General features: G+C 39.6%; 2 protein-coding genes across 2 annotated transcripts; one reads left to right on the forward strand and one right to left on the reverse strand.

Annotated features, from left to right (window-relative positions):
• Positions 1–1,064: 1,064 nt before the first annotated feature.
• Positions 1,065–4,068, forward strand: GLRG_07795 (LysM domain-containing protein; the record flags this gene model as incomplete). The annotated part of the gene is made up of 8 exons (XM_008098354.1): positions 1,065–1,726; positions 1,790–2,072; positions 2,135–2,465; positions 2,538–2,819; positions 2,880–3,004; positions 3,088–3,241; positions 3,392–3,565; positions 3,638–4,068. The coding sequence occupies 8 exons, from the start codon at positions 1,065–1,067 to the stop codon at positions 4,066–4,068; spliced, it is 2,442 nt and encodes an 813-aa protein (XP_008096545.1).
• A 1,014-nt stretch (positions 4,069–5,082) lies between these two features.
• GLRG_07796 (zinc-binding dehydrogenase) lies at positions 5,083–6,180 on the reverse strand (the record flags this gene model as incomplete). Its single annotated transcript, XM_008098355.1, has 1 exon — positions 5,083–6,180. The coding sequence occupies one exon, from the start codon at positions 6,178–6,180 to the stop codon at positions 5,083–5,085; it is 1,098 nt and encodes a 365-aa protein (XP_008096546.1).
• Positions 6,181–13,270: the final 7,090 nt, after the last annotated feature.

Below are 13,270 nucleotides of genomic sequence, written 5' to 3' on the forward strand. Positions count from 1 at the left end.
CTTTCACACACCCGGCTCCACATGAATACGTGGAGCAACATCTCCACGGGTTAGGCTTCAAGCTTATCGTGGTCCTTGGCATATTGCTGGTCGGCCCTACCAAGGCAGCGGCTAATGCAGGGGAAAATCCGGAGACTTGCAAGATGCCATTTGCAATTTCTTTCTAGGCATCGCAGGGGAGATTTGGGACGGATAACCGGAATTGGGTTCTTGGCGATACGGGATGTGGCCAGACGGGGCTTTCAGGAGAATAAGCATAAGGGACTTTTGTAAAAAGCTCCATATAAGCTGCGACGTTGAAAGAAACTCGCCCTGGGTCCAACTCTACCTAGTTTGGTATCCCTTGCACCGACTGCTGATGGACTGCAGTACTTGAGGTGTGGAGTATAGGTTATAATGGGGCAATATGTACTGCAGTCCATCAGCAGTCGATGGGATAGTCGCCACAAGGCATCGGAGGTTATTGATTGAGGGTACGGATACTCAAGGTCCGGCTGTTGGTCGCTCAAACAGGATGAAAGGACCGAATGGAACTGCCTGGCTCTGAAGGCTGGAATGGGTATCGCGATGCGGGCCGTTCGACCCCCAAGTCTCTTGACTCTCTTCAGCAGTTGTTCATCTCGACTATTGGCTTGGCAACCCACCGATATCCACATGCAATCGGCTGTCGCGAATCTCAGCTTAGCACGAGCTTCACATACAGGGGAGACAACAAGGATTCGATCCTTGGTCTCTGGGTGCCTGTTGTAAGCCCAGGAACATGCAAGTCAGCCTTCTTTTCGGTATGCCTAACGAGGCACATGGGGCCAGATCATTCGGGTCTCGCCCAACGTCCGAAAAGACGGCCGCGGCAGGCGGGGAAATTGTTTCTCGATGCCGCGACTTACATGTCGTTGTCTATGATAGTTAGTCCTGCCACCGTTCGTCCACTTTCGCTGTCACCAGCGACGAGTAGTCTAGAGCTGTCCTGTCTTTGGCCTCATAGACGACCAGCGTGTCACTCCCTTCACCTGCTTTCGTTCTGTCTGCGCACGTCACTCCTTCTATATTCACTCATTTTCAACATGGCCATCGCCACAATTCGCCTTCGAGGCATCTTGAATTCTCTCTCGGCTGTCGCTCTTTTGACTTTGCCAGTACTCGCCGACCCGTTGCTGAAGACGAGCTACCTCCCCGATGGCATCAGTTCCGCCTGCGCGAGTGCTCTGACGGCCGACACGGCTTGCCCGCAGGCCATCCGGACGCTGCAAGCCGGAGACTATCAGTCAGAATCACGACTTCAGAGTCTCTGTACCGATGACTGCGCTTCATCGCTGGCCACATACCACAGTGCCGTTCTATCTAATTGTGCCTCCGACACATGGGAGGGTCTCGAAGACGAGATACAGCCCGTGGCCTTTATCAGTGAGATCATTCGCTACCATTACAACTTCACTTGTCTCTCTGACGGCCTTCGTTTCTGTAACAACGTTGCGGCAGCCTTTGCTGCTGCTGCTGATACAGACGCGGCCGGTGACCCGAGTAAACTACCCGCTGGTGGCGACTTTGGTGACCATGACACCTCTGACCTCTGCGATTCGTGTCTTATCAAGAACCTGGCTTTCAAGGCTGGGTCACCCTTTTACGATGGTCCTGAGCTGCAGTCTCAGTCCATCTACGAGTCCAAGACGGCCAGCTGTGGAATCACAAACGCGCCATTGACAACAACTGCGAACTCAATAATTCCGTAAGCTCTTATGCTCCGACGATGAATACAGAGGAAAGCACTAACACGAAGCCATACGAACAGATCTGTGACTGAGGCACCCCCTACCACCACTACATGCGCAGGCAAGACATATGTTATCCAGCCCAATGACGACTGCTTCTCCATCTCTGTCTCTCAGAGCATCGGAACAGAGTGGCTCCTCCAAGACAACAACCTTTTCGCCTTCTGCCACGAGTTTCCCACCGAGGGCAACCTTTGTCTCGTAAACACGTGCGACGTTTACACAGTTCTCGAGTCGGACACTTGCAAGACCATCACGAAGCAGTTTGGCATCAATGATGCGCAGCTCAGAGCTTGGAACCCGGTAAGCGCAACTCAAGTCGCATCATGGAATTGGCCATTGTAGGCTAACAAGGTTGTGTCAAGTCTATCAACGCCGGTTGCTACAACCTCGACAAGATGATTGGCGCTCAGCTATGCGTCAGCAAGCCCGGAACACCTTACGTCGAGCCAGAGCCGACGACACTTGCGCCCTCGATCCCGACCACCGCTGCACCCCTTCCGACCAACGTTGCTGTCGACACGAATGACCACTGCGGGAAGTTCTACGAGGTGAGGCTGGGAGACTACTGCAACCTTCTCACCGTCAAGTTCTCCATTTCCCTGAACGACTTCAGGTTCCTAAACCCGGCCATCAACGAGAACTGCACCAACCTGTACGCTGAAGAGTCGTACTGTGTTCAAGCTGTAGGTGACAGTAAGTATCGTCTTGGTATCAGGATACATCTCTAGTCACCCTAGATTCTGACATTTGCCTTTTACCACACAGTAAACACCTACCCCGGCAGACCTGGAGCGACGTCTTACGTGCTCAGTGCCACCTCAGGCATGGAGGACTCGGTGACCACAATGCCCGATGCAACATGGACCGCTCCCACGCCCACGAAAACTCCCGCTCCGCTGGCGAGTGGTACCCTGAGAGACTGCGCCAGCTACTTCCTCGGAGACGACTGGCAGCTTGACGTCACTGACACAGATTACATCTCACGATGCCAACTCATAGCCGAGATCTGGGGAGTCGCGCTGGAAGATCTTGGCATCTGGAACCCAAGTAAGGCGTCACTCAAAGACATTGACAAAGGTGTTTTGCAACAAACTTACACTTCCACAGGTCTTGGTGACGTATCAGCTGCCGGTTGCACATTCAATAGTGGTGTTCGGTACTGCGGTCGATCCCATGTCGATGGAAACTACGAACAGCCAGGAGGGCTGACTGAGCCTCTTTTCCCGAGCAGGGTAAGTCTACATGCAATGAAAAGTCCAACTCCGAAGCTGTCGGATCCCTCGTTTCACACAAACTATTGCTAACCAGCTGATAGGAGGGCGAGGACGAGGACTGCACTGGCTGGGTCAGCGTCGGTGACGGCGGAACACCTACGTGCCAGGATATCCTTGCAAAATACGGACTCACCATCGCCCAGTTCTACGACATGAACCCCAGCGTTGGAGAAGATTGCTCCGGCATGTGGGCCGGTATGTTTTCTCCGTTCTATTTAACACGAGTTATTCAAGATGCACGATGATTGGGTTTTTATTGCGGCTAGCATTAGTCTTGAACAACCAGGTCCTAGCATACTGGAGTTTCTCATCAGAAATGTGTAAGAGCTAATCCGCGTGCTTCAGGTTACTTCTACTGCATCCAAACTCCGGAGCACCAAGGCTCAGGCGGAGATGCCACCACCGCGGTGCCCTCAGGATCAACAACTGCCAGCGCAACAGCAACAGCAGGCCCGACGCCTCCTGCTCCGACTCTCGACGGCCAACCTTCGAACTGCAATAAGTGGCACGTCGTTGCGGGTATGTCTGCATTCGTCTTAGTCTTGTCTTTTTCTTCAGATCTCCGAACGATACTAACAAACATCATCACAGCCGGCGACAACTGCGGCGTCATCGAGTCCGAATACAGCCTCACTCACTCCCAATTCCTCGAGTGGAACCCCGCCGTCTCGGAAGACTGCCTCACGGGCTTCTGGGGCACGTACGCATACTGCGTCGGCATCAGCGGCGGAGGCGGCGCCATCACCACGGCCCCACCTGCCACCACGACCTCCGCAGCCCCGGCCGAACCCACCAACGGACCGGTTGCGGTTCCGGAGCCAAACCAGGCCAACAACGCCATCGCTTCCTGCAACAAGTACGGCCAGGCGCAGTCCGGCGACTGGTGTTCGGCTTTTGCGGACCGTTACGGCCTGGCTTACTCTGACTTTTACGCGTGGAATACGGTTCTCGGGGCTGGTGGCGAAAATTGCGGTGGTTCCTTCTGGGCCACGTACTGGTATTGCATCGGGGTTGTGGCTTAGGATTTCAACAAAGGTGTATTGGCTAGAAGTGTTGGTTACAGGACGAGTTTCTTTCCTTTTGCGAAAGTTGCACTGCTTTCCACGAGCTCAACTTCTGTAACTACTTATAAACTGATTCGACCACTGTTGTTGAGACCACCTATGCCTCTTTGGTATCTCTCGCAAAATGCTATGTTCATGTCGAGCCAAGGATAATGTGAATCAAACGCTGAACAAAGTCGACTGGGGCTGGGTACATTTATGTGCTGTTTTCTGTTGTATATATTCCTTGTCTCGGTTGTTTCACCTTTTGGTCATTCCTATGAGGTACGTATGGAAACAATCAGACAGTATCTGATCCGCCAACCCACCATCACGCGCATCAACTGCATCGCGGTGCGGAACCCCCCGTCTCCCCCCTCTTCTTCTTCCCCCTTCTCCTGGGACCCCTTTGCCGATCCCAGGGTTCGTATCCACCGCGGCGACCTCTGAGCCCCCCGTTTCGGCCTCTCTGCCGCTGACGCCGCCTCCATCTTCGCCGACGCCGACGCCGTGATGGCGGAGGCGGCCTTGTTGTGGTAAGTTTGCCAACTTAAAGCGGTGAGCAACGCTCCTTAAAACTGACAGGGCGAAGCGAAGTGTAGCCGATTGAGTGCTGTCTTGGTCGGTGGAAATCTCTATGGTAAACAAGAATAGCTCAGGCATATCCTTTACTGCTGCCTTGGCGCTTCTGGCCGAAACCTATGGAACCTCGTCCCCATCACCATATTGGCAGGCATCACCTTCCTCGCGTGACGCTTGTCGCGTACTGTTAAGAGGGTTGCGAAACACCAGTCAAGAAGAATCAAGCCAAGGGAGGACGCCAGACTTTGTCCTTTTCAAATCCGCATCAGTGGCGTGCCTTGACCTGAATAGCAATTCACAGCTGTTTTGAAAGCTTGAACCTTCTTCGCAACCTAGGTGTTATATTGACTGCTCAAAGTGTCACCTCCGCCATGCAAATACTTCCTAGGGGTAGATCAGCACCTGCTCCCCTCAGCCCGTGGCCTTCTCCGCAACCGTAACGGCTTCCTCCCATTCCTCCAGCGAAAACCCCCTGCCGACGACCTCATGCCCGGCATCTTTGCCTAGCTTGAGGACTCCGGCCTCGACCATCTTGACCAGGGAGACCAGCTCCGCGCGGGTGTACATGTGCTGTCCCTTGACGGTGATGTTGCGGGCCATCAGGCTCATGTAATTGACCGTGACGTCGAACATCATGCCCAGGAGGACGGCGCGGCCGAACGGGCGGAGGGAGGCGAGGGACGCCGCCAGGCGGTGGGGCGAGGCCGTGGCGGCGGGCGGCGAGACGTCGATGTAGGCGTCCGCGCCGCCGGGGGCGAGCGCCCGGATGGCCTCGACGTCCCTCTTCTCGTCGCCGGAGAGTTCGAGGGCGGCGATGCGGGGGAGGCGGCTCGCGAGCGGCTCCAGCTTGGAGGCCGACCGCGAGAGCGCGATGACCTTGCAGCCGATCTGGGCGGCGATCTCGGCGACAGCGCCGGAGAAATGACCGGTGGCCGGCGCTACGATGACAGTCTCTCCGGCCCGGAGTTCGGCGGCGCTGACGCCGCCGTAGGCGACGGAAAGGCGCTGGATGTAGTTGATGTCCCCGAAAGAGTAGCCCATCTCGTCGACCAGAAGCGCCTCGTTGAGGGGGATGGCGTTCTCCAGCGGGACCGTGGCCACGTCTCTCCAGAGCCCGCCCAGCTGCTTGAACAGCTTGGCCTGGCTCGGGTCGCCGACGCCGGAGTGAAGGCCAGTGAGGACCCGGGTGCCTTCCGGGTCGTCCCGCGCGAGGTAAAAGCCGTTGAGGTACACGAGCTGGCCCGGCTTGACGGCCACGGCATCGGGCCCGACGGCGATGACGCGCCCGACGCCGCTGTTCCCCGGGTTATATGGGACAGATTGGGAGAGGGGGCTCTGTCCCGTGAAGCCGGCGCGGTTGTGTGGCCGGACGGAAGTGCTCAGGACGCGGACCAGGACCGACCCGGCAGGTGTAGTCTTTGGCGTCGGGGTCTTTTCCAAAGCGAGCGGCTCGTTGAAGGCGTTGAGGATGAGCGCAGTGGTGGTCTCAGGGATGGCTATATTTGACATTGTGGAAAATGGTGACGTTGTAGGTGTAGAGGCGGGATTCTGTATTTGCTGAGGTCAAGCGGGTTTGTTGAGGCTTACAAGCAGCTTCTTTATACTGAGCCTTCGGACTTTTAAAAAGTCCCGTCGGCATGGTCAATACCCCCAAACAGCTCTTTTGTTTGCATCATTACGTCCCGAGCATCGGTTCCCGTGTCCGTATGCTGGTGCGTCAGTGAGTTGCTCGGGGGTGTCCATTGCCTGTTTAGGCAATAATTAGATCCGCCATGTCCGAGGCTCCACTTGACTCGGCCGGTGAAGGGGGGTCTGTACGGCAGCCTGCAAGGCCGACTGTGTCAAAAGTCAGAAATTTTCCTAATTAGGGTTAGCGTTACTACTAGACCTATCACTCCTATATAAGTAGGAGATAATTAATTAAATACTTAGATATAATTATTAGATATTTATAGTAATACTATAGACCTTAGGTGTTATAAGATAAGGTAGTAAGTGCCTATAGCTAGGAGACAGATAGTAGGGACTAGATACCTAACATATATATAATACGTTATATATACCCTAGGTATATATCCCTTTAGTAAGTAACCCTTTATAAAAGAAAGGTTAACTATAAATACACCTCTTATCTATTACTTATCTTATCTTATATTATTTATTTAGCTTCTTATTATTATTTATCTTACTTTACTACTTTACTATTACGCTTTACCTTTATACTATATTACTTTATAATATTACTATAGCCTAGCTTTATTTTATTAGAACTATAATAGCTACTAAAAAGGCTATATTAAGTAGTAGTATAACTATTTTAATTTGTACTATTTTATTATTCTTACTATTTTTATTATTTTTATTAAGTTTTCTTTTTACTACTATATAGTAAAAAAATATATATACCTTAATAAGAGTAATAAGCTTAAAGATATAGTATACTAAAAACACTTTAACTTAAATAAATCTCTAACCTTAAGTAATTCTATATATAGCTTTAGTAAAATCTAACCTATAAGGTTACTTAGTAGCTACCTTAAAGTCTTTATAATAATATATAATCCCTTATAACTATAAAGTTTAATAAGGATATACTATACTACTTTAGTAATAACTAGTAATAAGGCTTTTAGTTAGATATTAGCTAAGCTAATAACTTTTTTTAAATTAAAGGCACCTTTTATATAGTAAAAAGGATTATTAGAGATATAAGAATTAACTTACTACTTTTATTAAGACTATATAGTAAATAGAAGATATCTAACTATCTTATAGTAAATTATAAAGCTTTTAGTTATTTAAAAACCTAGTTATACTAAAAAAGAACCTAACTAAGTAGATACTACTTAGTTTTTTAAAAAAGCCTCTTTAATAACTACTTCTAAATAAAGATATTATAATAAGTAATATACTTAAATAAAAAAGAAGTATCTCTCTAGACTTATTATTTTTAAAGTAAATAAAAGCTATTATAATAATATAGTTTAAGTTAAAGAATAAGAAATAAGAAATTATAAGCTTACTAAGCTATAATATTATCTTATTAGTAGGCCTACTTAGACTATAGTTTTTTACTATATTAAAGTAATTCCTAAATAGTATAAGTTATTATACCTAAGGCTAATAAAAATAAAATATATACTTACTTTTAAAGTAAATATAGTATTTACTACCTTTAGCTTAAGGTTAGGTAAAGAATATAATTTCTTTAAGTTAGTACCTTAGTATAAAGGCTAGTACTATAACTATAGCTACCTAATTAGTAAAGTTAAAGTTAATAATAAGATAATTATAAAAACACTAAGATTTAATAAGTATAGCTTAGTTATAAAATAACTTTAGTTAGTAAAAATAGTAAAAAAGCCTATAGTTAACTATAGCTATACTACTTTTACTAGTATTAAATATAAAAAAGCTTATAGTAGCTTTTTTTTATACTATAACTACTTAGATATAAGTAGTAGTAATACTAGTAACTACTATAGCTACTTTAGGTTACTTCTTAGCCTAGCTATAAATACTATTTACTATAAGAATCTTCTAGCTTAATACTAACACTAAGAGGTACTTACTAGACCTTATTTTTTATAACTACCTTATAACGTATTACTATAACATAAAGCTCTAGATTTAAGTAGTTAAGGTAACTTATAGAGATCCTTTATCTTTATAGTAATTTTATTAGATAATTAACTAGCACCTCTATAAATAAGTATAAAACTAGTAAGAATTCTAACTTACTAAAGTAAAGTTAAATATCTTTAAGTAAGAAGGTTAACTAGTAATCTTAAAGTAATTTAAGTACTATTTTAAACTAACTCTTATTAAGGTAAAAAAGTAGTTTTATAAGAACTACTTTACTACTAATAATATTAATAAGTAGTATAATATTTATACTTTTACTTAATCTTACTTTAAATACGCTAGGGCGTAAGGTAACTAAACCTAATACTAATAGCTAATAAGGTTTTATAATAACCTTATATTATAACTATAGTAATTCTTTTATAAGTAATATAGCCTTCTTAGTAGCTATTATAGTTCTAATAAGATAAAGCTAGGCTATAGTAGTGCTATAAAGTAATATAGTATAAAGGTAAAGCGTAATAGTAAAGTAGTAAAGTAAGATAAATAATAATAAGGAGCTAAATAAATAATATAAGATAAGATAAGTAATAAATAGGAGGTAGATTTATAGTTAACCTTTTTTTTATAAAAGGTTACTTACTAAAAGAATATATACCTAAGGTATATATAATATATTATATATATATTAAGTATTTAGACCTTACTATCTATTTATTTTCTAGCTATAAGCACTTACTACCTTATCTTATAATAAGTACCCCCTCTTAAAAAGACCTTATTTCTTTTTACTAAATACTTTAAGACCTAATTAAGAAAGTAATAGCTACTATTTTTTTATCTTCTTTATATTATAGCCTTATATCTTAAGGTTATTTATTTATATTCTAACCTTACTATTTACTTATTATTATTATTACTAAGGTTAATAGCCTTAACCTAATACTTTTTTCTTTATAGGCTTATAAGGCTACTAAGCCTTTTTACTAGTTAGGGTTACTTATTACTTCTACTACTTAAGCTTATATTACTAATAACGTTCTAGGTAGTAGTATATATCTCTTACTAGAGGTAAAGTGTTTCTATATAAGGGGGTGTGTTAAATATAGTAGAATTATATATAAATTAGCTAGTAAATATATAGTTACCTTATAGTAAATTATTAGGGAATAGGTAGTAAATTAGCCTTACTTTTAGGGGTAACTTTACTAATAATATTGCTAGGATTAGCTAGGGACTTCCTAACTAATAAATAGGGGTTTTTTCTATTTCTATAGTAATTTACTATAGTTATAGAATATAAAATAGAATTAATTAAGTAACTATTATAATCCCTACTATTTAATAAATTTAGCTTCCTTTAGAGGAAGAGTCTATATTTATATATAGAGAAAAGTAGGTATAAAGGTTAAAAAGGTAGAAAAGTTATAGATATATATAGCTTACTATAATATATAGCTTACTATATAAGTATATTAGATAGTTTCTTCTTAAGTATTACTATTATAGCTATACTATAGTAGTTTTATAATATACTTATATAAATATAAAGATTATAGAAAAATAATAACTTTAAGTTAATAGTTTTATATAGACTACTACTATATATTAAACCTAGTAATATAGTCTAATAGGTAATAGATTTATTAACCCTTTAGGAGCTAGAAGCTATAGCTAGTAGTAGCTAATTTTATAGACTGCTAATAGGTAGGATAAGTAGGGCACCTGCTAGGCCTACTAGTTAGTAAGATATATAGTCTAACTAATAGATCTACTAGTAAGGCTATAAAGTAGGTCTAAGGTTAGCTATACTATCCTATAATAACTACTACTCATTAATTAAAATAATTATTATATAGTAATTATTTTAAAGAAAAAACAAAAAGGGAAATTAGCTAACTAGTAGTGTAATTTAACTAATCTAACTATAGGTCTTAGGCTTTTATAAAGCTATTATAGGTATTATAAAAAAGGTATACCTAAGGTTAGTAGTTATTATAGTTACTATAGTTACTATACTTATTAAAGTGTTTATTATTATACTTATCTTTATAGTTATTAAAGTCCTTATATCTCTTAGTGTTATCCTTAATAGTGTTACTATTATTACAATAGTCCTATTTACTATTATAACTAGGTAGATTAGCAGGCTAGCTAGGTTAATATACAGGCTAGCTAGGTTAATAGTCTATAAGCTAGCTAGGGAGCTAGGTGTAGATATCTAGGTATAGGCTTAAGTATAAGTACAATAGCTACGCTAGTAAGGCTAGCTAGCTATAGGCTAACTAGCTATAGGCTAGTAAGGCTAGTAAAACTAAGCAGGAAGTTAATACGTAAGATAGTAAGATAGCTAGTATACACGTAACTAAACTAAACTATACTGCCTAAGGCCTTATCGCTAAGGCACCCTAAGCGCTTATAAACATAAAGGTAACTTACTAACCCCTATCTAAGTAGAAATAACACTTTAAAATAATAGCCCTTAGCCTAATTAGGGCTAAGGTTATTAAAAGAGAGTCTATTACTAATTAGTAGTTAATCTTAGTTAGTAATACTATTATTAATAAGTAGTATAAGGCCTATATATAATAGATTATAGTGTATACTTATACCTTTATAAGGGATATACTACTAATTTAGGCTAGTAAGGCCTAATTAAGGTAGTAAAGAATAAAAGGACTAGTAAAGTTAATCTAGTTACTATAATAATAAAGTTATACTGTAAAGGTAGGGGGTAACTTATTAGTGATAAATTCTATAATCTATTTATCTTCCTAGTCTTAATTAGTATTTAACGTCCTAATTAGGATAGTAAAGGCTCTACTAGCTAGAAAGATATATATAAAAGTATCTTAAAGAAAACCTAAAATCCTGCCCTATTCTACTAGCTAGCTATAAGTAGCCTAAGTTAATTAATCTAGCTTTTAAAGATATTTATTATTATTATAGTAATAATCTCTTATTAACTTATCTTTATTATCTTAAGGGCTAGTCTTTACTATATAGCTAACGTTATTATTTTTATTATCTTTATTATCTTCCTTATTATTAAGGGTATCTTAACCTTTATACTAGGCTGCTTTATAAAGGTAGTACTAGTAAATAGTTAAAAGCCTTATACTTATAAAGTTATATTTTTACCTCTTATTTTTAAATCTACTAGAGAAGAGATTTACCTCTAGGTAGGTTACCTCCTCTAAATCCCTATAGCTATTACTAGTATTCTTAAGTATATAACTTAAAAAGTCTCTTTAGTGCCTTTATAAAGCTATATACTAATAGTAATAAGTTAGGTCTAAAGTATTTAGGTGCTAGTAGTAGTACTAGTAGTAATAGCCTAGTGTATCTTAGTAGTAAGGAAGTGTCCTTTAGTAGTAGTAGTAATAGGCTATTACTTTTATATCTAATAGCTACCTTTTTATAAAAAGCCTTAATAGCTAGGTTAAGTTTTATAGCTATAAGGAAGGTTAGTAGCACTAGTAATATAAATTACTTACTTATAGAGGGTAGTAATAAGACTATTAATATTAATAGTAGTAATAGTAAAGTTAATAGTAAAGATAGCTAGGATAGTAATAGTAATAGTAATAAGGGCTTATAGTCTAGTAAATAGTAAAAAAGTGTATTTTATAATATAAAGTCTTAATAGTAAAGTTAGTAGTAATAAGGGCTATAGTTATTTATATATATATAGTAAAAAAGTATAGATTATAAAGGAAATCTAGTATTTTACTTTTAGTATAGCTTAAGCTAGTAGCTTTATTATTATTATTTAAGGGCTTTAATTAATAGTAGCTCTAGTAGTAGTAAATTTAATAAATTAATAAGTAAAAAGAAAAGAAAAAAAGAATAGTAAAAGTAAGGTTATTAAACGTAAGGGTTTTAGCTAGAGAGATAGTAGCTCTAGCTAAAATAAGAGGTCTAGCAGTAGTAGTGTTAGCTATAGCTAGGCTAGGTAAAAAGCTATACTAGTAGGCGTATATTAGTAACTAAATAGTAAAGAAATATAGGCTTCTAATTAGTTACCTAGATAACTAATTTAATATCTCCTAGTAATTAACGTATTTACTTCTTATTAAGTTAATTAATAGCAGTAAAGGGTTAGTTACCTATAGATTATAACATAGTTATACTACTACTTAATATAGTCTAATAGGTAATAGATCTATTAACTCTCTAGGAGCTAGGAGCTACAGCTAGTAACAGCTAATCTTATAGACTACTAACAGGTAGAGACAAGTAGGGCACCTACTAGGCCTACTAGTTAGTAGGATATATAGTCTAACTAATAGATCTACTAGTAAGGCCGTAAAGTAGGTCTAAGGTTAGCTATATTATCTTATAACACCTAGATTATTTATATAGAACTTTATTAAGTCTATTAATTACCTTAGCGTTAGGTTACTTTACTTACTTACTATAGCTATAGGCTTAGCTAGTGTTATTATATATAAAGGATATAGTTAGACTTAATTCTTATAAATACTACTATTACTTAGGGTTTTTATAGTAATAAAAGTAAAAAAGATATAAATAATAGATTATTATATAAGGTTACTTAGTTAAATACTAGTGATTAATAAGTAATTACTTATTTAGCCTCTTATACTATAGTAATAGCTATAATAAGTAATACTACTATACTAGTAATAATCTTATAAAAGTTATAATCTATTACTTACTTTTTAAATCCTTTAACTTTTTATATAGTAGTTATAATTATTTTTTTATTTTATATAGTAAGTAACGTATTCTTTATAGCCTTATAAATATATAATATTACTATAGAATTCTTTAACTAATTAATTTATACCTTATAGCTAGTAAGGTAGTTATATAATTTTATAATAACTTTATAAGGTAGTAGCTTAAAATTATTAATTAACTAATTTTAAAGGTATTTTATATCTTCTTATAAAGGATTCTATATATATTATTATAGTACTTATACTTAGTAATATTAGCTATAGTAATAGTAGTAAGTATATTCTTTTACTTAGTAGCTATAAGGCCT

The sequence above is a fragment of the Colletotrichum graminicola genome (assembly GCF_000149035.1).
Source record: "Colletotrichum graminicola M1.001 genomic scaffold supercont1.32, whole genome shotgun sequence".
NCBI classification, from domain to species: domain Eukaryota; kingdom Fungi; phylum Ascomycota; class Sordariomycetes; order Glomerellales; family Glomerellaceae; genus Colletotrichum; species Colletotrichum graminicola.